This window comes from Narcine bancroftii, chromosome 1 (genome assembly GCF_036971445.1).
Source record: "Narcine bancroftii isolate sNarBan1 chromosome 1, sNarBan1.hap1, whole genome shotgun sequence".
NCBI lineage: Eukaryota > Metazoa > Chordata > Chondrichthyes > Torpediniformes > Narcinidae > Narcine > Narcine bancroftii.
Window position 1 is genome coordinate 39,089,162 of NC_091469.1, and position 25,769 is coordinate 39,114,930.

The 25,769-nt window shown below is 37.2% G+C and overlaps 1 protein-coding gene across 17 annotated transcripts in view; it reads right to left on the reverse strand.

Moving 5' to 3' along the window:
- cntln (centlein, centrosomal protein) overlaps positions 1 to 25,769 on the reverse strand; it is a 608,473-nt gene that overhangs the window by 108,505 nt on the left and 474,199 nt on the right. For all 17 annotated transcript variants that reach the window (XM_069924314.1, XM_069924366.1, XM_069924398.1 and 14 more), the window contains 3 exons: positions 16,827 to 16,953; positions 10,413 to 10,550; positions 7,282 to 7,467 (listed from right to left, as the gene is read on the reverse strand). In XM_069924314.1, the coding sequence (XP_069780415.1) occupies positions 7,282 to 7,467; positions 10,413 to 10,550; positions 16,827 to 16,953 (451 nt within the window). The remainder of the gene's footprint in view (positions 1 to 7,281; positions 7,468 to 10,412; positions 10,551 to 16,826; positions 16,954 to 25,769) is intronic.

A 25,769-nucleotide genomic window follows, 5' to 3' on the forward strand; every position in this document is an offset into this window, starting at 1 on the left:
AGATTGAAAATGACCATGAACACTCCCGCTAGTTGGTGGTCACAGATTTTCAGTACCCTGCCAGATATGCCAACAGCCTTATGAGGGTTCATATTCTTGAAGGATGTTCTGACATGGGCCTCAGAGACACATATCACAGGATCATCAGCTTCTGCAGGGATTCTCATTGGTTCGGCTGAGTTCTCCTTTTCAAAGCGAGCATTAAAGGTGTTCAGCTTATTGGGTAGTGAAGAATCACATCCATTTATGGTGTTTGGCCTCCTATTGTAGTATCTAATGGCCTGCAATCCTTGCCATTGCAAGGAGCAGTGCTGGGATGGTTGTTATTTGCAATATACAGTATAATCATGATTTGGACTTGAATGTAGCAGGCCTGATTAGTTAGTATGCAGATGACACGGAAATTGGTGATGTTGTGGATAGTGAGGAAAATTGTCCGAGGCTGCAGCAGGAAATTGATCAGATGGAAAGTTGGGCATAGCACTGATTAATACATTTTGGGATGTTAAGTAAAGATAAGCCACGTACAATAAAAGGTAGGGCATTAGGAAATGTTGATAAGCAGAGGAACCTTAGGATTTAAGTCCACAGTGAAAGTGGCAACACAGGAGGATGGGGTGGGTAGAAAGGATGTGGGATGCTTGCCTTCATCGCTCAGGACTTAGAATATACAAGTTGGGATGTTGCCTTGCAGCTTTACAAAACACTGCACTAGGTTCTATGAGCACTTCTCTTTACCTCACAATAGGAAGGATATGGTTGCACTGGAGAGAGTGCAGATGAGATTCATCAGGATGTTGCTGGATTATGGAGAGAGATTAGATGAATTGGACATTATATTTGCAGTAAAGGAGCTAAGTAGTCTACTGATAGAGATATATAAAATACAAGCATAGGTAGAGTAGATAATCAGAATATTCTCCCTGCAGTAGGAGTCTCCAAAAAAGGGGCATAGGTTTAAAGTGAGAAGCAGGAGGTTTAACAAGGATTTTGGGGGAAAATTTTTACAACATAGAACACTACAGCACAGTACAGGCCCTCAGCTCTCAATGTTGTGCCAACCCATTTATTCCTAAAACAAAGTACTAAAACCTCCCTACCCCGTAACCCTTCACTTTTATTTAATCCATGTGTCTAAGAGTCTCTTCAATGCCGCTAATGTTTCAACCTCCACTGCCATCCCTGGCAAGGCATTCCAGGTACCCACAATCTCTGTGTAAAAAATGTACACCAGATGTCTCCCCTAAACTTCTCTCCCTTTACTTTGTACATATGTCCTCAGGTGTTTGCTATTCCTGCCCTGGGAAACATGCGCTGGCTGTTCACCCTATCTATGCCTTTCATAATCTTGTAGACCTCTATTAAGTCTCCTTTCATCCTTCTACACACCAAAGAGAAAAGTTCCAGTTTGCTACCTTGCCTCATAAGACTTGTTTTCAAATCCAGGCAACATCCTGGTAAATCTCATCTACACCCTCTCCATAACTTCCACATCCTTCCTATAACAAGGTGACCAGAACTGAACACAATACTCTAAGTGTGGTCTTATCAGAGATTTGTAGAGTTGCAACATGACTGCTCTACCCCTGAATTCAATCCCCCTATTAATGAAGCCCAGCATCTCATGGGCCTTCTGAAGCATCCTATCAACATGTGCACCACGGCAACCTTGAGGGAATGTATGGATTTGATCCCCAAAGTCCCTCTGTTCATCCACACACTTAAGTAACTGACCATTAACCCTGTACTCAGGCTTCTGGTTTGTCCTTCCAAAATGTATCACCTCACATTTATCCACTTTGAACTCTATCTGCCACTTTTCCACCCATCTCTGCACCTGTCTATATACTCTTGTAACCTTTGACAACATTCAGTTCCATCCACAACTCCTCCAACCTTTGTATCATCCACAAACTTATTGACCCATCCTTCCTCCTCTTCATCCAGGTCATTTATAAAAATCACAAAGAGCAGGGGTCCCAGAACAGATCCTTGCAGCACTCCACTAGTCACCGACCTCCAGGCTGAATACTTTACATCCACTACTACAGCAAGCCAATTTTTTGAATCCACACAGCCAAAGTTCCACTGATCCCATGCCTCATGGCTTTCTAGATGAGTCTCTCATAGGGGGCCTTGTCAAGTGCCTTACTAAAATCCACACAGACCTCATCTACTGCCCTACCTTCATCAATATAATTCCCATAACTACAATGCTATTTTTCCTGCACCAATCCAAAATATGCCTGCTTATCTGTTCCTTGGTGTACCAAGGGCTACTTGGGGGCCTATAGATTACTCCCAGCACAGTGACTTCCACCCACACCAACTCAGTGGACACTCCTTCCGCAGCTTCCTCCCTTTCTATAGCCATGATACTATCCCCCCCTTCTCCTACCCCCCATCCCATTCCTTTTAAAACTCCTAAACTGCAGTACCTGCATCAGCCAATCCTGCTCTTACTCCAGCCAAGTTTCTGTAATGGCACAACACTGTAGTTCTATGCTGGTAAATTACTGGAAGGTGTTCTAATAGATTGGATATAATAGATTTGGATAACTAGAAATTGATTAGGGATAGTCAACATGGCTTTGTGGATGGTAGATCGTGTTTAACCAATCTTAACAAATTTTTCAAGAAGGTTACCAGGAAGGTTGATGAAGGAAAGGCTGTGGATGTTGTCTACATGGACTTTAGTAAGGTCTGACAAGGTCCCACATGGGAGGTTAGTCATGAAGATTCAGGTGCTAGGTATTCATGGTGAAGTAGTGAACTGAATTTGACAATGGCTGAACAGGAGAAACCAGAGAGTGGTGGTGGATGATTGCTTCTCAGAGTGAAGGTCTGTGACTGGTGGTGTGCCTCAGGCATCGGTGCTGGGACCATTGTTTGTTGTCTCTATCAATGATCCGGATGATAATGTGGTAAATTGGATCAGCAAGTTTGCTGATGACATTAAGATTGGAGGTGTTGTGGACAGCGAAGAAAGTTTTCAGAGCTTGCAGAGGGATCTGGACCAGCTGGAAAAATGGGCTGAAAAATTGCAGATGGAATTTAATACAGACAGGTGTGAGATATTGCATTTTGGAAGGACAAACCATGAAAGGACATACATAGTAAATGTTAGGACACTGAGGAGTGCAGTAGAATAGAGGTATCTGGGCATACAGATACATAATTCCCTGAAAGTGGTATCAGAGATGGATAGGGTTGTAAAGACAGCTTTTGGGATACTGGCCTTCATAAATCAAAGTACAGTATTGAGTATTAGAGTTGGGATGTTATGCTAAAGTTGTATAAGACATTGGTGAGGCCATATTTGGAGTATTGTCTGCAGTTTTGGTCACCTAACTAAGGGAAAGATATCAACAAGATAGAAAGTGTGCAGAGAAGATTTACTAGGATATTGTCTGGACTTCAGGAACTGAGTTATAGGGAAAGGTTAAACAGGTTAGGACTTTATTCCCTTAAGTGTCCTGTTTCTGTGCTGTAATATTTTATGTTCTCCGTAGTACCAAAACAGATAACAAGTTGCACAGAGGATTGGGAGACGTAAATAACATTTCAGCAAAATTTAGCCTGGTTCTATTTAAACTGAGAAACTAAGAAAAACAGAACAGGGATATGAGTAGGTCACAGGCTAATGGGATGAGCTGGATAGTTCTTGGTTAGAGTCAACAATGATGCAAAAGTCTGAATGGTCTTCATCCATTCTATTATCTTTTTGATCTGTACATTTCTGTAAGATATTAAAATCTGTTTCCACATACTTTATGCAATGCCATACACAACTTTAAGGCAACTTTGGAGAAATCTGTATCATTAAAGCAGTATTGTACTGCCAGGTTAAAAAAAAAAAATCTTATTCTTTATACCTAATCATTTGCATGTTGACCCAGTTTTATGATCTGTTTCTTCATGCATAAATAAGATATAAATGTACAAATGTTCAGAGTAATCCCTAGTTTAAATATCAACAAAACATATTGTCCCCAAACAGTCAGATCCAAGCCATCCAGTTCATTAACAGCCACCCAAGACTATTTTTCTGTTTACTACTTAATAGATATTCACTGCCACAATTCAGCTTTGTGTGCACAGATTTCCCAAATCCCAAGTGTTATGGAATCCTGATGGAAATTAACTGAATTTATCCAAGACTTCTCCTGAAATGCATTGCAGTGAGGTAATCTCTTGATGTTTATCAACTCATATTAGTGATAAGAACAGCAGAAATACAGATACACTGAGACTAATACTCTCTCCTTTTTGATTTCGTCAACCACCCTTTCTTATTTCCGACCACAGTTACATGCAGAAATCTTTAATGACTGCTAATACCACTGGTTAAAAAGAACGCATTAAAATTGAACCTGTGGCAGTCAAGCTACGAGAACTGAAAGCATGAAGCACTGTTAAGAAATCCCAGTCACGATCAATATTTGAAAGGATTAAACACTCCTGAGCATGCAGTCTATCCATTACACATTTAATGCATAAAATACATCACTTGCATTCATTTTTCTAAGATCAACTAAAACAATTGCTTCAGCTTTATATTTTTCACACATATCAACTTATGATTCATTTTCAATGGACTACTAAGAAAGAAAGGTCTTGGGTACTCTGAAGTATGCTTGAAAAGAGAAATCAATTTGAAGGCCTCTCTAGTGTGACTGAAATGCACAATGGTCACTGATCTTGCTCTGCCTCAGTCAATGTAAAGGAACAATCAATGTGATTAAAAGCCTTGGGGATGGCTACTTTATTCTAATGACAACAAACTATTAACATCTGTTGCTATGAAACATAACAAAATGAAATAATAGCTTTATTCCTAAGCCAATACACAGTCTATTATGATCTAACAAAAACATCCCCTTAATTGAAATGACAAATTACTTTATTGTGGTTATACATCTGAAGTATTTATGGTCCATCTGAGTAATTCTGTTGAGAATATTTAAGTACGAGATTTAAGTTGGAGGAAGGTCAGTTATTAAAATAAACAGGAACAGTTGTCGTGGTACTTCCAAAAAAATTGCAAATTGCTTTCCACATAAACTCTATTAGAATGGTACAATATTGTTGGGATAAAACAATAAAAATATCTCTAAATGGATAACCATGAGCTGCTTACTTTAAATTAGGTTTAACAGTCAAATTATGGATTGTCAGAGGTCTAGAACCTTCTTTAAATTCTACTGTGAGAGATGAGTAAAACTAATATGAAAATATGAGAGATGAAGAAAGCTAGTATGGATATATGTGTAATGAATAAAGCCAGTATGAATGGATAAGGGTAGATAATAGAATGTAGGAAGTAAAGTTAGTCTGAATAAGATAAGGGTCTTCTAGCCTTAGAGAGAGTCAGCAAGTTCCACATATGTAATTAGTAAAGCCTTAGAGATCGTATTATATGGCGAGCTCTCCACTGGCCACCGTGACAGAGGTGCACCAAAGAAAAGGTACAAGGACTGCCTAAAGAAATCTCTTGGTGCCTGCCACATTGACCACCGCCAGTGGGCTGATAACGCCTCAAACCGTGCATCTTGGCGCCTCACAGTTTGGCGGGCAGCAGCCTCCTTTGAAGAAGACCGCAGAGCCCACCTCACTGACAAAAGGCAAAGGAGGAAAAACCCAACACCCAACCCCAACCAACCAATTTTCCCTTGCAACCGCTGCAATCGTGTCTGCCTGTCCCGCATCGGACTGGTCAGCCACAAACGAGCCTGCAGCTGACGTGGACTTTTTACCCCCTCCATAAATCTTCGTCCGCGAAGCCAAGCCAAAGAAGAAGAAGACAGAATTAGCAAGTTCTGCATATAAGAGTTAGTAAGCCCTGAGGGTTGGGAAGGTTGAATAAGGACAAAGGCAGGTGAATAAGGACAATGACATAATGGGACACAGACAGGATACCCCCTGGTCCTCCAAGTTCACAGAAACAGCATGTAGACAGACAGGATTGCCTAATGCCAAACTTATCCAGGAGGCAGAAGAATGTTAGGGGGGGGGAGGTTACCTCCACACTGAAATGAACTGTATAAAAGTTGGGTGAGCCTCAGTATGTGTGTGTATTCCCAGGGTAAGGGGAAGCACCCAACTTTGCACTGTTGTATAATAAATGTTCTTTGTTCTCAATTTTTGTCTCGAGCAAATTCTGTGAAGGTATTTCTGTTTCTCACACTACTGTCTTAAGACCTTTGGGGATTAGTTGAAGGCATATTATCAATTGCTACTTTAACATCACTGAAGAGCCATGGATTCATAGTTTTGCAAACAGAAGGCTTGCAAGAAATGAATTCTCTGGTAATCCACTTGGCATGGTGGAAAAGTGGTAGATGGAATTCAATCTGGACAAGTGTGAGGTGATGCATTTTGGTAGTCAAACTTGAAGGCAGAGTAGATAGTTAATGGTAGGATGCTTAGCAGTGTGGAGGAAAAGAGGGATCTTGGGGTCCAAATCCATAGATTTTTTAAGGTTGCCGCACAGGTTAATAGGATAGTTAAGAAGGCCTATGGTATGCTTGTTTTATTAATTGGGGGATTAAGTTTAAGAGTTATGAGGTAATGTTGCAGCTCTATAAATCTCTGGTGAGACCACACTTAGAATATTGTGGAAGCTATGGAGAGGGTGCAGATGAGATATACTAGGATGCTTCCTGGATTAAAAATGTGTCTTATGAAGTAAGGTTATCAGAACTAGGGCTTTTCTTCTTGGAGTGAAGAAGAATGAGAGATGATTTAATAGAGGGTGATGAGACATAGGTAAAATCAGCACTTTCCTCCCGTCACTTTGTACAGATGCCTTCGAGTGTTTGCTACTCCCCCTCTGGGAAAAAAGTTTAGGGGAGACATCAGGAGTAAGTTTTTTTTTAAACACAGAGAGTTGTGGGTGCCTGGAATGCATTGCCAGGGGTGGTGGTGGAGGCTGGAACAATGGGCGGATTTTTAAGAGGCACATGGATGAAAGAAAATAGAGGGGTATGAGGTATGGACTTTTTTTTGGGGTAGGTATACATGAATTGGCACAAAATCAATGGCTGAAAGAGCTGTAATGTTCTAATCAAACTTCCACTTTCAGCAGGTCTGCGTTTCTGTCTCAGGATGTTTATTGATCAATTCTATATTAAATACATGATATTTTCAGACATTTCAAACATAAACCCCAAATTTTGGTTCAATATGAAAGTTAACCTGAGAAAATTATCAGGAACTAAGTGTGTCTTTAACTGACATCACACACTGGCTAAAAAGATTAGAGGAAGTAACAAAGTTTACCTTAACAAATGACACTAATTCTTCCACTCTTCCATTAGCGAGAGTCAATCTTTTTTGAATGGCTTCCAGAGCCTGTTCACTCTGCATTGCCAGTCCATGCATCTGCTGTGATGCTGTTGTCTCCAGTTCTATCATTGCAGATTCTGCCTCAATTACTTTGGCCTTGAGGTTGCATAGTTTTTGATTCTGAAAGAAATTGAAATAATTATTAATAAGTAGACCAAATTGGCTCATTTTAATGTTCAGATGAGCAATTAAAATAAATTTAATTTTATGAAGAAGCAACATTTCATTTTTCAAGAGCAAAAATATGAAGAGAATGTGCTTGGAGAAGCTTTGTTTTGATATTTTTACATTTGTTTCAATTGAATAGAAAGAGGGCTCTTGAATAAGAATGTATGAGAATATAACCTTGCTAATAATTACAAAAAAGAGCAAGGAGTCCCATCATGCCTGCACAACCAGGCCTTTAATTTAAGTAAAAAGGTTTGATAACCCAGATATGAAACAGGCAAATTTGGAGGAAATTTCATGACAGAAACAGAGGTACTAAAAATATGAGACAGTGTAAATGTTATTATGGTCAGTAATATGGTGACTTAATCATAGCCTTCTTAGGAAATGACAGACACATCTGTTAGATATGTAAAAACCCAATAGTCAAGTTTTTCCAGTTTTGAAAGGAGATAAGTACTTGGTCTAATTTTGACTTTTAAGCAAATTACACAATAATTAAAGTAATTGCTTTAAGAAATCTGTACAGAAGAATGAATTGACTCAGAAATCCTGACAAAGGGATTAAAAATTGAAATGCCTTGAGATGGAACATAGCATTATAAAGTCAGAATAGAATTGATGGTTGGAAGAATTTACTTTATTACAGAGTTCAACGAGGGAATGTTTCTTTATGCACTAAAAGTATGTGATTATAATTTTGTCACATCTAATAATTTGCATTGCCACAAACCTACCAATGTTACTTTAGAGGTAAAGTAAATAGGTGTAATATACAAGATGATTAAATTCTGAAATGAATACAATTTTTTACAAGGCTCCTTGAAACAGCTACGATATTATTCCCACTCTAGTATATATGTATCTCTGCAAACATCTCAATTTCAAGTAAATATTCACTTCTCTTTCTAATTCACCATGCACTTGAGGTACTTTTGATGACTTGCTTGAGAAGGAAGGAGAACTTAATAGGTTGTATTACTGTGGATGAGGAAGCAGAATATGTGATGAGTGCCATATTGGTTAGGTTTATTTTTCAATCATTTCACAAATTGTGATCATATGCAATGTGATAAGGTAGTACTCAAGCTTGAACAGTCATTCCCTGTTGACAGCTTCAAATGTACTGTCAATTGGATGAAATTCCAAACTCTTCCATTAAAATGGAAAGGAAAACATTTTCACGGATTCATAGAGCTTGACAGGATCTTCAGCCCAACTCTTCCATACTGACCAAGTTGGCATTCTGGACTTACCCCATTTGCCTCCATTTTGGACCATTTTCTTAGAATCCTTCCTATCCATATATCTACCCAAATGTTTTTTGACTTCATGGTTGTACCTGCTTCAGTAACTTCCTCAAGCAGCTCATTCCAGATATTGACAACCCTCTGAGTAAAAGGGTCTCTCTTATCCTTCCACCAAGCCAGTTTTCAATCCAATTGACCAGGTCACCTTTGATGCCAACTAACTTTCCTGATGAAGGGTTTCAGCCAAAAATGGCAACTATCTTTTGCCTTCTATTACATATTACTCCCAGTTTATTTTCAATTGAGTGGAACTGTCACTTTAACAGAACAAATCAAGCTGCAAGTTTTGGAGTATGAATGTGAGCTGGCAGGCTGAGAGAGGAAGTGCAAGTGCAGAGACCATGCGACCAACAGATTAAAGACACAGCACTGAGTTTGCTCAGGGGCCATTTTAAGGAAGCAGCATCTTTTGAAGGGATACTGTGCTGAAGTGGCCTTGTGTGATAATAGACAATTTGTCAGATTTCTCTGTATTATAGGGGAATGAGTAGAGCCATTTTAAGATATCAGTGCTGTGGAGCAGAGCTCTTGGAAGTAATACAGTACTAAAGTGGCCTTGTGTGATAAAAGACAATCTTTCTGATTTCTTCTTGTTATAGGGGAATGAGTAGTGGCCTTTCAAGGAGACAGCACTTGGAGAAGCATCCTTTGAAGGCTTACTGTGCTGAATGTGGCTTTAAGAAAGAAGAATGAATTGACTCAGAAATCCTGACAAAGGTGGTAATAGACATGTCTGATTTCCCCATGTCATTGGGGAATGAGATAAACACTCTGTGAACAAAAAAGGAAAAGTTACTTTGAAAGTGGACTTGTTGAATCCCATTGTGGCAAAGGAAAAATCACTTCTGAAGGGAATTGTTGAACACTACTGTGGCTAAAAGAAAAGGAAATTTCTCTGGAAGCAGCTCAACAAGGATCTTTTGAGTTAATAAACAGTCTGTCAGCCCGGTATCTCCCACCTACTATGTGAACTTCTTTGCATCCATCTAAAGCCTGTGTGTCGCATCAATTTAAAACCTGCTTGTCATATTGATTTAAAACCTGTGTGTCAACATTGGATTTTGTGAGACTTTGAACTGCCTTTCCAGATTTAGGCCTGAGCTGTAGGGGCAAAGGCATTACACACACAGACACATATATATAGTTGGGGGTTAAGAGTAGATAAGTTTAGATAAAGTAGATAAGGTGTTATATTATTGTTAATTAAATATTAAAAATATTATTTTAAATATAACACTGTTTGGGCTAATTTCTATTGCTGCTGTCAGGTACGTAACACTTCCATGGATACTCTCTGACCCACTTAGTGTTTCCAGCCTTTTGTTTTCACTTTTGATTCTGTTTCAACAATCTTTCAATTATCCTTTGTCTTTGCTTAAAGCTCATCATCTAAAATGTATCAATATGTATAAGCTTAAATTATTATAACAACATGATAATTGGGTCTTATCCTCTTCATTTTATATTTACAAAAAATATTTTGTCAAAAATTTGATATAATTATTTCAGACTCTAAATCATATCTTTCAAGCAAACACTTCCCCCCCCCCCCCCCAGTTTGACATATTCCCTGATAAACAATCTTACCTTTCTATCTAATTCTCCAGTGGTTTTACGGTGCATCTCCTCATAAGCTGACCTCTCTTTAGTTGCAACGTTAAGTCTTTGCTTTAGGGAATCTGCAAATGCCTTCCTGGTGGAACTTTCTTCAGTCAGTTTCTTCACCTTTATAAAAGCAAATATAACTGCTCTAACATATTTTGAAATATTTAAGCACTCATTTATTTTCATTTCACTGCATCACCATGCAAATTACTGAGCACTTTAGTTTAAATATTCTTGTTCTGAACAAGAACAAGATAATCAGTAAAAGGAGAAGGTGGCACAGCAAAGGCAGAAAAGTAAAGCAAAGAAAGTCAAAAGGAAATCAAGGAAAGATGATCCCTGGGACCAGTCTAATAGTCATTCTCCTGAGCATGAGAAAATATTCCTTGAACATTACAGTCAGCTGAGAATTTACAATTGGTATTGATTGGAAATGCTATCACTGTCAACCAGGGCAAAATCATTTAGTGTTGTGTAATAATATCATTTCATTATCAATGAAAATAAGTTCATACTATAGTGGGACAAAAAGAAGAAAATAGTTCTGAAAACCTGCAAAGCTTTCAAAGTTTAAGTGATGAACACATGTTTGTGCATAATCCCATGCAGTGGCACAACAAATATCCTCAAATTCATCCAAATTGATGATCGTACACTTTATCGGTAGAATGTCTTGCTTTACACTGGAATGAGAGGCTTGAGCTTAGTGAAGTAATAGTCAGCCAGAAAGTATCCATCTGATGTCAATGAAATGTACACTTAAATGAGGCAACGTTAAAAGATAGCACTGAACTAAACAGAATTTTGATACTACTTTAGATAAAAATCTAGGATGCAGACAGATGACAGTAAGATAGAATATCTATCCTGTGGACATATCCCTCTCTAACACTGTACCTAAACAGGGCAAGAGCGATATACTCTTTCAAGAGAGCAGCTTAAAGCTTAAGAGATCTATAGCTTATGAGACAACATGCATTAGTAATGAAATATATTAATCTTGAACTTGAGATTCTTATGGGCCTCCCTGATCCAAATACAGATGTAGAAATTCTTCTGGGATAACAAAGCTATCTAGTTACCTGGCTGCATTGTTTGAATGACTACATTAAAATTCTCTTGCAATATATTTTTTTTGTATATTTTATTTAAAATTTAACAAACCGCAAAAGAATTGACAATGAATATTTTATCATTATAAAAATACAAAATAACCCACCCCCTTCCACCCAATAGCCCCAAGAAAGAAAAAGAAAGAAAGGAGATTTAAACAATCACAAATATAATCAACTGCCATGGATCAGGGCAACACCACCACAACGAGCTACAAGAGATTCAAATTTTTAAACCCATTTGGTCTAAATAAGGGCTCCATACTTTCTGAAAAAAATAATAACAATTATTACGAAATTGTATGTTATTTTTTCCAACGGAAAACAAGATTTAATTTCCATAAGCCATGTCTGCAATCCCAAGTCAATCTCATTTTTCCAAGTTATAGCTATACATTTTCTCACAATAGCCATTGCTAATCTTAAAAACGCATTTTGATACATAGTCAATCTCAATTTTTAACTAAGCGTTTTAACATTTCCTAATAAATATAACATTTGGTCCATTGGTAATTGAACTTTCTCCAAAAATTCCTTAAGTCATGTCCAAAATAATTTAACACTATCATATAACCAAGTCAAATGTAAAAAAGAACCGACTTGTTTGCAACATCTAAAACATAAATCTGAAGAAATTAAACTATATCTCTTTAATTTCTGAGGTGGTAAATACAACTGATGTATAAAGTTATAATGGACTAATCTATATCTCACATTAACAATCTTAGTCATACTATCCTTACAAATAATTCTCCAATCATATGAAATAAGGGTAAATAATTTAACTTGTATAAATTATCTAAATCATTATCAATTCTAATACCTAAATATTTAATTTTATCTGACCATTTAAAATGAACAATTTTCTTACATTGAGTATAATCTCCATCAACCAATGGCATAATCTCAGTTATCCCAGTTAATTTTATAACCTGACATTTCTCTATATTGTTTCAATCTCTTATATAATGAACTTAATGAATTCTGGTTTGTTAAATAAATCAAAACATCATCAGCAAACAAATTAATCTTAAATTCATCAGAATTAACTTTAATACCCTTAATATTATTATCCTGTCTTATCAATTGCCATAAAGGTTCAATAGCTAATACAAATAATGCCAGGGACAAAGGGCATCTTGTCTAGTAGATCTCATTAATCAAAATGCTGACAATATTTGGCCATTTGTCACTACTCTAGCAGAAGGGTTTTTGTATAAAGACTTAATCCAAGTAATAAATATTGGTTCAAACCTAAATTTTTCCAGTACTTTTAACAAAAACTTCCATTCTAACCTATCAAATGCCTTTTCGGTATCTATGTTAAGACCATTGCTAAGTCGGATTTCTTCAGAAATATGAATCAAACTAATTAATATTGCAATATTGTCGGTGGAATAGCGATTTTTAACACATCAAGCCTGATCTAGGTGAATTAAACTTGATAAATACTTTGCAAGTCTATTTGCTAAAACTTTGGCTACAATTTTATAATCAACATTTAACAATTAAATAAGTCTATAAGATTTGGTTTTTAACAAATCTCTATCTTTCTTAGGAATAACTGTAATAACTGGATTAGAAAAAGAATTTGGTAAAAAAAAAACTTCCATTGCCTGTTTCAAAACATTCACCAAAAGAGGTATTAACAAATACCAAAATTTTAATAAAATTTTGATGTAAACCCATTTTCACCTGGAAATTTACCACTTGGCATTGATTTAAGTGCATCAACAAATTCTCTAAGTGTAAAAGGGGAGTCTAACTCTTTACACTCTTGATTATTCAAAAAAGGTAACTGAAGTTCACCTAAGAAGTTAATAATTATATCTTTATCAATATCAGACTCAGGAGTATACAGTCTTGCATAAAATTCTCTAAAAGAATCATTTATATCTTGAGGTTTATATTTAATTTTTGAATCCTTTTTAATAGAATTAATTGTTCTAGAAGCCTTTTCTGTCTTTAACTGCCACACCAATACTTTATAAGCTCTCTCCCCTAATTTGTAATATTTTTGTCAAGTCCTTTGAATTAATTTCTCCATTCCATGTCTGCATTGAATTATAATGCATTTTTATTTAATAACTGTATTTTTTCCTTTCTGATGAATCTTTCTGTATATCTTTCTCTAAACCTTCTATCTCTTTCTCTAATTTATCAACCTCCTTAAAATTCTTAATTTTAGTATAAAAACTAAAAATTTGTCCTCTTAAATGAGCATTTAAAGCATCACACAAAATAAATTTATTATCAACCAAATCTGTATTTGCTCCCAAATATTGTTGAATTTGATCTCATATAAAATTACAGAATTCCAACATTTCTTAACAAAGAAGAATTGAATTTCCATCTATAAATCATGTCTATCTTTTTGGATCCTATACATGTTATTAGCAAAGGAGAATTGTTCCACTTTTATATTCAGCAGATATTATATGTCCTTGTAACTGAGCTGAATTAAAAAAAAATCTATTCTGGAATAAGAATCATATCTAAATGATTTTCTCATCAATGATAAAATTCTTTTTGCCATTTTAATTTTAGTTACTATCTTCAAAGATTGATCTAATAATTGATCTAGACAACAATTAAAATATCCACTAATCATTACATTTTCATATGCTTGTGCCAAATTAAAAAAGGAATCTTGAATAAATTTCTCATCATCAACATTTGGAGCATAAATATTCCAAATAATCTGACAATTTGTAACAACAAACCGACCTTCAGAATCATTAATAAGAGATTTAAAAGGCAATTTCTTATTAATCAAAATAGCAACACCTTTCACTTTTGAATTAAAAGATGAAGCTATAACCCAGTCCCTTTTTAACTTTTGATGTTCTTTTTGAAACAAATGAGTCTCTTGTAAAAAAGCAGTATCTACTTTAATTTTCTTCATGTAAGCTAATACACTTTTTCTCTTAATTTGGTTATTGAGCCCATTCACATTAAATGTCACAAAATTCAAATTAGTCACCAACATATTCAACATTTAAAACATAAAACTCCCGCCATTCATGATGATGGGACCCTACTCCACAGCACTTCTTCAAAATAACATACATCTCCTACAAATAGATAAGAAAGTAACTCCTAAAAAAAAACACCAAAAAAAGCAGTACTACTCCCCTCTATTATACGGGAAGCGACCAATGGCACCAAGTGGTTGATGACTTTGGAAGGAGAAATAAACAAGTCCACTTCCCCTGAACTGAATACATTAAAGTAAATCATCAATACTTCAAATGTGATAAGCTGCTTCCAGATCTGTATTGACCTGGTCATCATCAATATCAATTTCAGTTAGTTAATGACACTCCACCTTTTGTAAACCATTTCTTTTCTTCTCTTGGCTCATCTTAAATTGTTGGGAAGACTGATCCTGATTCTTATTATTAGGCAATGATGATCAAATAAAAGACCTTCATCTTCATTCTCCATAAAAGACTATAAGTGTAGCAGGATATCGAAAGGCAAATTTATATTCTTTCTTCCATAAAACAGCCTTAGCAGGAGTAAATTCCTTGCGACGTTTAATAATAATTTGGCTCAAATCTGCATAAAAGAATACCTTTTTATTTCCAATCAGCAAAGGGGTTTGATGTTTTCTCACATTCTGAAATGCAATTCTCAATATTATTTCCTTATCTTAATAGTGTAGACATTTAATTAGAAGAGAGCGTGGCGGTTGTCCTGGAAAGGGTTTCCTCCTAATAGCTCTGAGCTCTATCCAACTCCAATCCATTTGGAAAATATTCAATTCCCAAGACTTCAGGAATCCATTTCTGAAAAAATCTGTACTGGATCTGAACGTTCAAAATCTTTGGGCAAACCCATAATTTTCACGTTATTTCTACAACTTTGATTTTCCAGAACATCAATTTTTTTTACAGCAATTTTTTCTCTGAATTTCCCAAGCAGTATAACAATCTTTCAATTTACTAACCGTATCTTTCCATTGTTGTTCTTCTTTATGACAATCCTGAAAATCTTCTTCAATTTAAAAAAATTTTATTTGAATTTTATCCACCATTTTAGCACATCTTGAAACATCAGTCTTAATAGTAATAATTTCTTCCTTCATACTATTAAATCATGATTCAAATTTATCTTTAATTAACATAAATCCTTGATTCATTTGGGTCGAAAATATTTGAATTGTATTGACAACGTATCCAAGTGACCTGATAGATCTACGCAATAAGTAACTGTAGAAATTCCACCTTTACCTTCCTGGACAGCATAATGAGATAAGGGCCTTCCTTGTATCATTGTCTCATCTCCCTCCATTACTTGTAAAGTATCTTCTTCTTCAGTCCTGAGATCCTCTTCCTCCGTCGAAGTCGGTATCTGTTGAACCTGCTTGCAGGATTTCAGCTTCCCCTTCAACAGTCCAGGAATGCTGGGCTGCGAGGGTTCAGCCTGATCCACAGGCAGAATCGCAGTTTGTGTTATGCGCATGCGTGAAGATCCACGTCTCCACGCACGTGTGCTTGGTCTTGAGGCCCTGGCAACTGAACAAGTCATTTTCTGACTCCAGCACCATCTTTCTCGGTTCCCGGGGAAGTGGCACTGGAGTCATCTGGAATTTCACCGGGATTTGCCGACTTAATCTCAGAGGGAGAAGCAATGAGTCTCCAGGATCCACTTCTAAGGTAGGCCCCATTTCTTTAGCAATAGTTGTTTCTTTAGGAGTCATATTTTTTGTTGTCTGTGTTTTAGATTTCTTCATGGCTGCAATTATAATAACTTGAGAAAAATATTTAAAACTGTTGGCTTATATAGAAATTTCTAAAAAATGGGTTTTAATTAATTCTGTCAGGAGAGGTGTCTTCCACCTACGTCATCATGCCACACCCCCAATTCTCCTGCAGTATTAAAAATTCTACAACGATCTAGTTGTGTCACTGAATGTTTACCAGTGTCCTCTTCCATATAAAATGATTGTTTTATAAAATACATAACAAAAATTACAGCCATAAAAGGCTGCTTTTTTAAAAAAAAAATAACTTTTTGGTCTCAGGTTTTAAATTTTCTGCATTTGGGAGTTACCATATTTACACCCGAATATACCAGGTTCCAAATTCTTCAAGCTTTGAATAGATGCCTTTACTCCACACTTGTTAGCAAAGATGTATGAAAGATCAGCAAGTCAGAGAAGATGAGGAACTAATTTGCATCAACTATCATGGTGAATCATTGTTGATAAAGATTATTGAAATTACAAGACCAGTTTTGAGCACAAAAATTTAAATGAGCATTTGCCAAGAACAATTACCTTATTTTCCATTTCCTCTAATAACCCTTTATATATTTTAGCACTTTCTTGGTTTGCTTTCAATTTTGATTTCAGATCTTCTACAAGTTGTCGCTTCATATTGACATCTCGTTCCAAATGTACAACCCTAAAGAAAAGAAAGCCAATAATACTGCCTTATTCACAAATATTACTCATAGAACATTTAATAATAGTCAACCAAAAAAGTATCTGAGAAAGAAATCAAATAACATGAATATTACAACGTGTACATGTCAAAACGTAAATGGAAATGATACAGCAAATCATCCAAGTGTGGTATTCTCCATTTTACATGACTTATTTTCCAATAAACAGAGTATGGAAAACAAGATGAAGAGCACAAGTCATACAGGGCTCTGATTCTTCAAAACACTTCTTTGCCTAAACAAGCAAAGTTGCACTTACGCCATAGGTGGCATTGCACAGCAGCAGCTTTCAAGTCTTTTCCAATAAATTTGGAAGGCCTGAAGGATAAGGAGTTAGTTGGTCAGGGCTAAGATGAAGAGAAGTTTTGTTTTCCACTCTGAACATTACGAACCCTTAGAATTCTCCTTTTCGGAGAAATGTAGCAATATGATGAAAGATGAGATCACATGGGATCCAGAGTGAACTCAGTCAATTGGGGGGGAAAAAAAAAATCAAAGAAACAGAGAAACACAGGAACTGCAGTTACTGGAATCTTGAGCAAACAATTAGAAATTGAATGGACTCTGTAGGACCTCTGTAGGTCTCCTCTGTAGGTGGAGAGAAATGGACAGTTAACATTTTGGGTAAGTACCTTTTATCGAGACAAGGATAGGAAACAGAGATATTGTATAAAAGGGGAGGTGGGGGGGGGGGGGAAATGTCTGATGAAGGGCCAAGATGTAATAGGATACAGACGAAATGAAAGGCAGGAATGAACAAGACAACAGTTGGAGAAGAAACCACTAGGGTTAAGGAGGGCAGGGTATTTTGAGAGAAAAGCAAGCATGGGAGTAGATGGAACAGATGGAAAGTGGAATTATAGGGATAGGGATACATGAAACTGGAAAATTCAATATTCATGTCTTTGGGTTTTAGACCATCCAGGAGGAATGTGAAATAACGTTCATCAAATTTATATTTAGCCTCACATTGGCAACATATGAGGCCGAGGACAGACAGGTCCATGAGGAATAGGCAAAGAAAATGAAATAGCTGGCAGATGGGAGTTCTGGCCAGTCCCTGAGGAGAGTGGAATGACAAAACGCTGATTGGGCAACCTCTTTGCCAAGCATCTGCTCTCTATTCCAAGCATGTTATGAAAATGGTTAAAACTGCTTTCAGATCACAAAATATAACATCTAATTTACAGCAAAATACAAAACCAATTTACCAATTGAGCACAGATTTGAGAAAATGTTAAAGGAGTGGAGATCTATAATGCTGAGTTTAAAATGGTTGGCACTGAATCACAACTTCCATGTGCACAATGCACTATATATTCAGGACATAATATTTATATTACTCAAAAAAAAAGCCAAGGATAAGTGAACAAATAGCTGAGAAAGGAAGAAAGGTAAGATCAAGAATAGATATTACCACATCCAGTCATACTGTAAATACTCGTGAAATAGTCGATCCCATATAATTATCAAAGACCCTTTTTTTAGCCCAAAAATCGAGTTTTCTGTATGACACGTGAAAAAGTCAACCCCCTTAGTTTTGACCCACACTGAATATCCATCCTAGCACTCAAACTCCAACTGCCCTCCCATCCAATCATGGATCCTTGCCTGGCTGCCCACCCATTGGAGCTTCCAACACCATAACCCTTGCCTCTGCCGCCAGCCCATCAGAGCTCCTGACACACTGAACATGGACTGGTCCGGCCATCCAAGCCCTTGACGCTTTTTGAACGATGCAGGTACTTGCCACCGTCAAAAATAGGACTGATGTAAAAGTCGACCTCCCCACCAAAATTTGATCTGAAAAATTAGTCTGAAAAGCTTGACTACTACACAAGAACATAGGGAGATAAGAGGAGAGAATTAGAGGAAATTGCCACTTGGGGATTAAAAAATGAAGTTGTTATGGGAATAGGGAGTATATGAGATTGGATAGCAATCAGGAATGAAGGTAAACAAACTGGGAAAATCAATTATGATATTATTGAAATTCATATATGAATCCAGGCAAAAGAGAAAGGACACATGATTTAGACCAGCCATTCTCCACCTTTTTTCGGCTGTGGGCCCCTTGGACTCTGCTCAAAGTTTATGGGCGCCCTTCCCTGATGAAGCAATCAAGTTTTGGTTTCTTCTGCACTTCTCTCCTATTGACTACATAAAAAAAACCATTAAAAATATATATGTTGTGTGAAGTAAAAAGAAATCAAGTGGCCGCCGGGAGGAGTTGGGGGGGGGGGGGGACGGTGTATGGAATGGCTGATATGACGCAGGAGAAGAATGGAGTTATTTGGCCCATGCAATTTACTCCAACATTTGGATCATGGCTGATGCATTTTTCCTCTCAACCCCATTCTCTTGCCATCTCCCCAAAACCTTTGACACCTTTATTAAACAAGATCCTATCAATCTCTGCTCTAAATATATCTGAAAGTCTCCACCCCCTCTTTGTTCACTCAAGGTTGCAGTATCTGCAGTTTTTTTGTATTGTTCTAAAATTGCGCAAATGTGATAAAGTAAGTAACTTTACCCAAGTTGTCAGTTTTAGAGACTGTAATCCAGAGGTTGTGTCACCTACCTTGTGAATGATCTACCTTGTGAATGTCCATGATGTGAACACAGTCTTTTAAAAGAAAACCCAATGAAACAATGTGGCTGACAGATTCATGACCATGTCATGCTAGAATAAAATGCCATTGTGAATGACAAATCCACCACCTCTGAAAAAAACAGTTAAGGTGAGGCCTGTATCACCATAATGCAGGTGGCAGGGGTTCTACACTCTTTCCTCAAAAATCAGGATTAGTCGATTTCAGGGTTAGTCATAAAGCAGCTTCACTATGTAGCTTGCAGAACCATTGTCCTAACCTATCACATCCGCCCATAACTTGGTTGCATGTATAGAAGCTAAAATGACTCACTAATTGAGTATTTTATCCATAAACAAAATTAACTTAAATTGAAAATCACCAATAAAAATATGAGAAAGCACCCTACACAGAATCAAAAGTTAAAACTGAAACATTCAAGCCATAGAAATCATGCAACCACAGTTAAAGCAAATGAGGAAAATTATTAAAAGGAGTTAATCAAATTTGATGAAGATAAATTTCTGAACAAACAGTATCCAAGTATTTTGGAAGAATATAGGGGAGACAGAAGAGCTATTTACAATAGTTTAGGGATTCATCAGAAAATAATATTACAACAGGAATTTTGCAGAGTTAATATACCATTGATTAAGATGTGAGGTACAATATCTCCAAGGAACCAAAGACTGGGTCAGCCAAACATCAGGATCTTTACCAGGAAGAAATTTTTATCATCTCAAAATCAAATGATATAATAATGAATAATTACCTGAAGGGAATTTCAAAAATTAGTCTTTGAACAAAAATTCAGGGAGAAATAATAATGAAAATGACATGGGGATACTGTTGTTTATGTAATTTAATGAGGTACCTGGAAGATCTTCACATAGCATGGGTCAGTCATTCAGTCTATATCGTTCATACTGACTCCCTGAAAAAATGATGCAGCTCAGGCCAGATCCTAACCCTCTACTCAAGGTCCTCCAAATTCTTCCTAAGTAGATATTTATTCATAATTAACTTGAACAGCCAAAATTAATTTTCTTCCACAACAATCCCCAGAGGTTACCGAGGGCATCCTAATTACTTCTCCTCTATTCCTGAAATCATTTTCATAAATCACTTCTCTACATTTTACCATTTTTTCTTAAGGGTGATGCCAGAACTGGAGGCAATACTCCAACTGTAACTACTTTATGCAATTGCATATTCAATTCTGGATTTTTCCCAACTTGTCTAGCTACTTTCAAGAAGTAAGAACATATATCCAGATCACTCTATTCTTGTAGCTCCTTTCAAATCATGCCTTCTAAATAATGCCTCATCTTACTCTTCTGACCAAATTTCACGTGCCACATGCCCATCCATTCCAGCAGCCTATCTGCAACAATCATTCACAGTTCAGTACATCTTTCAATTTTGCCTCATCCGCATAATTTTAATAATATGCCCTGTGTACCCAAACACAAGTGGTCCCAGAACTGATCCAAAGGGAACACCACTGTACATTCCCTTCTCGTCCAAAAACAATCTCGTTACGTGTGGATTTTCTCTCTATGCTGTGACATTCTCTTCATTACACAGACTATGTGCCACTTTATCTGATGTCTGCTTATCAATTACAACTGTTCAATTAACTACTATTTCTTTCGTTCCTTTTTGTTTCTGGAACTTACCCCTCCACTGTGGTTAAATTAACTGGTCTCCAATTGCAAGATTTATCCTTTTTTGAAAGAGTGTACAATATTTGCAATTTTTCAGTCATCAGGCATTACAGAAATTAATGAAGGTAGGGTGGTGGATGTGGATTTTAGGAAGGTGTTTGACAAGGTCCCCCATGGTAGACTCATTCAGAAAGTCATGAGCCATGGGATCCATGCTACTTATGGCTGTGAAGATTTAGAATTGATTTGCCCGTGGAAAGCAAAGAGTAGTAGTATTCTGCCTGGAGGTCAGTGACCAGAGGAGTTATGCAAGGATCTGTGTGGTGATATGTAATTACACCACTAGGTCACCAGGGTCATCCCGGTGACCTTGTATATAAAGCAGCCCAGAGCTACAGTCCAGCCTTCCAGGTTTGTATTGCAGAGACAAGACCTCTTAGTGTACATATTAGTTTATTAAAGCTGTCTTACACTTGCACTGCTGTTGTTAGTACAATCTGTACTGGGACTACTGCACTTTGTGATTTTTATAAATGACCTTGATCAAGATAGGTCAGTAAGTTTAAGAACGACACAAAGATTGGAGGTATCATGAATAAAGGTTGTTGTTGGTTACAGCAGGTTACAGGCAGGACGCAGAGTTGTGTGGAGAAGTGGCAGATGAAGTTCAATCTAGAGAAGCGTAATGTGATGCATTTTGGAAGATCAATCTTGAAGGTGGAATACATAGTTAAAGGCAGAATTCTTCTCCCCCACCCCCCACCCCCCCCCCCCCCCACCCCTGGCCCCCTGCATCTTTTTATTCAGTCATTTACCTGCTTTTCCAGATTCCTCACAAAAGGCTCAGGCTTTGAATGCTGATTGTCTTTTACTTGTTATAGATGCTGATTCTCTCCAGCATTTTTGTGCACCTCATTTGTAAGCTAAAACCAAGTGTTTGTTTTTTACACAGAAAGTGCAAGGTGCCTGGAATGTATTGGCAGGCAAGGTGATGGAAGCTGATGTGACAGAAACATTTAAGATTGATTGAGACAGGCACAAGAACAGACAGGAGATGGAGGGATAGGAACATGTGCAGGCAAATAGAGTTGGTTAAAACTGGCATGGTGGTCGCCACAGATATCAAATGCCAAAGAGCAGGACCTGTGCTGATACATTCGATGTTCTAAACCAGGTACATGTGAGGGATGAGGGAATTGTCTGCTTTCCGGAAAACAAATGGAAAGGAGGAAAAAACAGCTAGTTGTATAAATATACAGGCAAGTTAATGAGGGTGTAAAAATAATAATAAATAGTTCAATGAAAAAGTTATATTAAGCTTGTCATGAACTTTAGTTCAACCAGAAGCACTGTGTATACTTCCATATATCCACTGAAGCATGCAAGAAAAGGAACTAAAATGTTCTAATTCCACCTGCTGAAGCTGAACGGTGACCTCACTGCGATCTTCAAAAGTATCAGAACCTTGTATTAATGAGGGAGAGAGTAACAACCAACACATATATTCACCAATAAATCAAGCAGGAAATTCATTGTATTCATTGACAGTGGTGAGAATGTGGAATTCACTGTCAATGGGCTGGCTGAAGTTAACAGCATGGATACATGTAAAGAAGACTGGAAAAGTACATGACCCATTTCTGCAGTTCAATGGACAGGGAAGTAACTTGCACAAACTTGGAATTAAGTTAGATCCAGAAAGATAAACATTTTAAATATTATGGTCAAGAAATATTACTGTATCAGAGGATGGCAAAGGAAAAGTTGCAGGTTGTAGTGTTTACAAAGGCACAAGGGTTCTGCTATCATACATTAACACAGCATTAGAGAATATCAGGTGAATTATATATATTAAAAATTTAGAAATGGTGGGGGTAGTCCCCAAATCTTTTGAGGTTAGTCCTACCAAAGGTTTTCTTGTATGATGAGAGCGGAGCTTTTGAGATATAAACTGTCCACTGATATCAATGTTTCAATATACACGAATGAGGCCTTTGAATACAAATCTGCACAAAAGAGCCATGATTATTTTTTTTCTTTTTCAGAAAAAGTCATGTGATGATTTAGGTTCATTTAAGAAAGGATCTCACAAGAAGCACAGAGGTGTTATTCAAAAATTAGAATGACCCTTCTACTTGCTTCCAGTACCTGCCAACTGATAAGCTCAATTCAAGATTGTTCCAGAGGGGATGTATCCAGGATTGCTGAAGAGAGGAAGGGAGAAAATTGAAGTATAATTGGTATGGTACACTGCTCACTGGAACCTAGGGCAATAATTTTTACATCTGCAAATATAATTATTTTTGGAGAGTAACTTTTATGAAGTACTCAAATGTAAAATTATTATTTTATAATAATAATAATTACCAAAACTATTTAATGACATAGCAAATGAGTTATAACTATTTTACCTTTACCATTAATACTGCACATATGATTAATCAAAAGCAAGCATGAAGTACCTAATTCTACACAAATGGTATTAAACTTTAGATTAACTTATTTATAATGAAGCAATGAAAAATTAATGATCAGAAATCAAGGATAGCAATTTGCTAAAAAAAATCCAGCAATGTTTTAAATAAGCCTTTAATCAGAGTGCAATATTTTTATCTGAGAAACTTATTTTTAATACAACTTATAAATTGAATGCAAGGTTTTAAAATAATATTTTCCTGCCATTATTGGTTGAAGGACTTGTACTTCAGAAAATTATCCACATGAAAAGTTTAACCCAATTAATATTTTATGAGTGAAATATTTTTTATATTGATCCTCTACCTCAAAGAAGCATATTTAACTTTTACATTTTGTTAATATGTTCACCTAGTCCAATAAAATGTTTTGCTAAAAGGCTACTAATCAAAATATTCATAAGCAGAATACAAAAGAATAGAGTGAGTGGAATGATAATGCAAATGAGGGACAAGGAGAATATGAAGATTCTGCAAGATTCTATTACAAGTTCTGACTGCTGTACTGCTATGGTATTGTGCATGGGAAAGATCATACAGCTAATGCATTGTTTCTAATGATCTAGAACCCTACAGCCAATGTTGCAAGACAAATTAGCTATTTCTAAAATTGTGCTCTGTTGATAGTTTCATCATATTGAGTTTGACATTTGTTGATCATTTCATTAATCCTGGCTCAAAACCACCTCAGACAAGGCTGATAAATTCCACTGCATTTGAGTACATACTTAACAAAAATAAAATGACTTCGTCCTGCTCCAACATAGTAACTCTGAGCCGGAGGATAATGCAGCTTCAAATACGACACCAAATTTTAAATTCATTCAAGATGTCTGGCAGAAAAAGTGGATGTGCATTTCCAATGACCAAACCTGGAGTATCATCAAGCATTGTGCTTTGTGCCAAAAATGGACAACTGCTCATTCGCTACTTCTCAAGATTCAATTTATTGACATAGCAATAAAACAGTGTCATATTACATGAAATTTATTTTTGCCTGTTGCAAGGCAGGCAGATTGGCCACCAGCTGGAATTGCCTAAGTGCCTCTAACAGTCATACAATCAGACTTACAGTCAGAGAGAAGCAAAAGAAAGTCTCCCCCAGAGTCATCGAGTGTCGGTAAATTGACCTCCAGTGCTTCTGTAGGCCCTGCAGCCATAGAGAGTTCAGTCCAAATCAATGGCAACTAAGCTCCAGATTCAAACCTCCGATATGATCAGGGTCCCTCCAGCACCCTCCATACTCTTCACACCCTGGTTCTGCTATCTGGGATCCCTCCAGCCAGTTTGAGTCAATTTCCAGCAGTTTGCAGCCCGGCGCAAGTCTTCTGAAAGCAATCTCCAGTACCTCGAGTCGCCAGCAACCTGCTGCATGCACTGGTCCTTCAACCGTAGAGCCCCCTCACTGGTTCGCTGCCTTTGTCACCGTCCCTGCGAGTCGCCTCCTCTGCTTCTCCCTCTCAGACGGTGCCTGATCTTCCCGTCCTCTGGTACCCTGCTCCAGTCCTCTGTGTTGTGTATGCACTAACGCAATTAGGACTCAGAGACGTGGTGCTTTTCTCATTCTTTAATACCATCAGACTAACATGACTACTGACATTATATTTGGAGGGGTGACATCATGATGTATGTGGCATGATGGACAGCAGGGCGGGCTTATACACAACACTCTTCACCCCCTTGCAATAAATGTTGAATGGGCCTCCTCTAACAACCATTACTATATCGGGCCCATGTCTACTGGTGCATATTAGAGTACATATACTGAGTGATTATAATATGGAAAAGAACTTGATAATAATTATGGAATGTAGTCCATAAGCGCTGGGGTGGTCTTCTTTCTCTCATGGACTGCCTCGGTGTGGCATGCTGGACCGGTATCTGCTCGGGGCTGTTTTGGGTGGGACTCACTGATATTTGGGTCGCTGGTGACTGCTGGCCTTTTCTAGCCTCCAGGGTTTTACGTGCTGGACTGCTTGTCACAGTTAATGGGCTACCCATCCCCGCTCCTCTTTCACTCTGGCCAAGGGGTTGGCAGGCCACG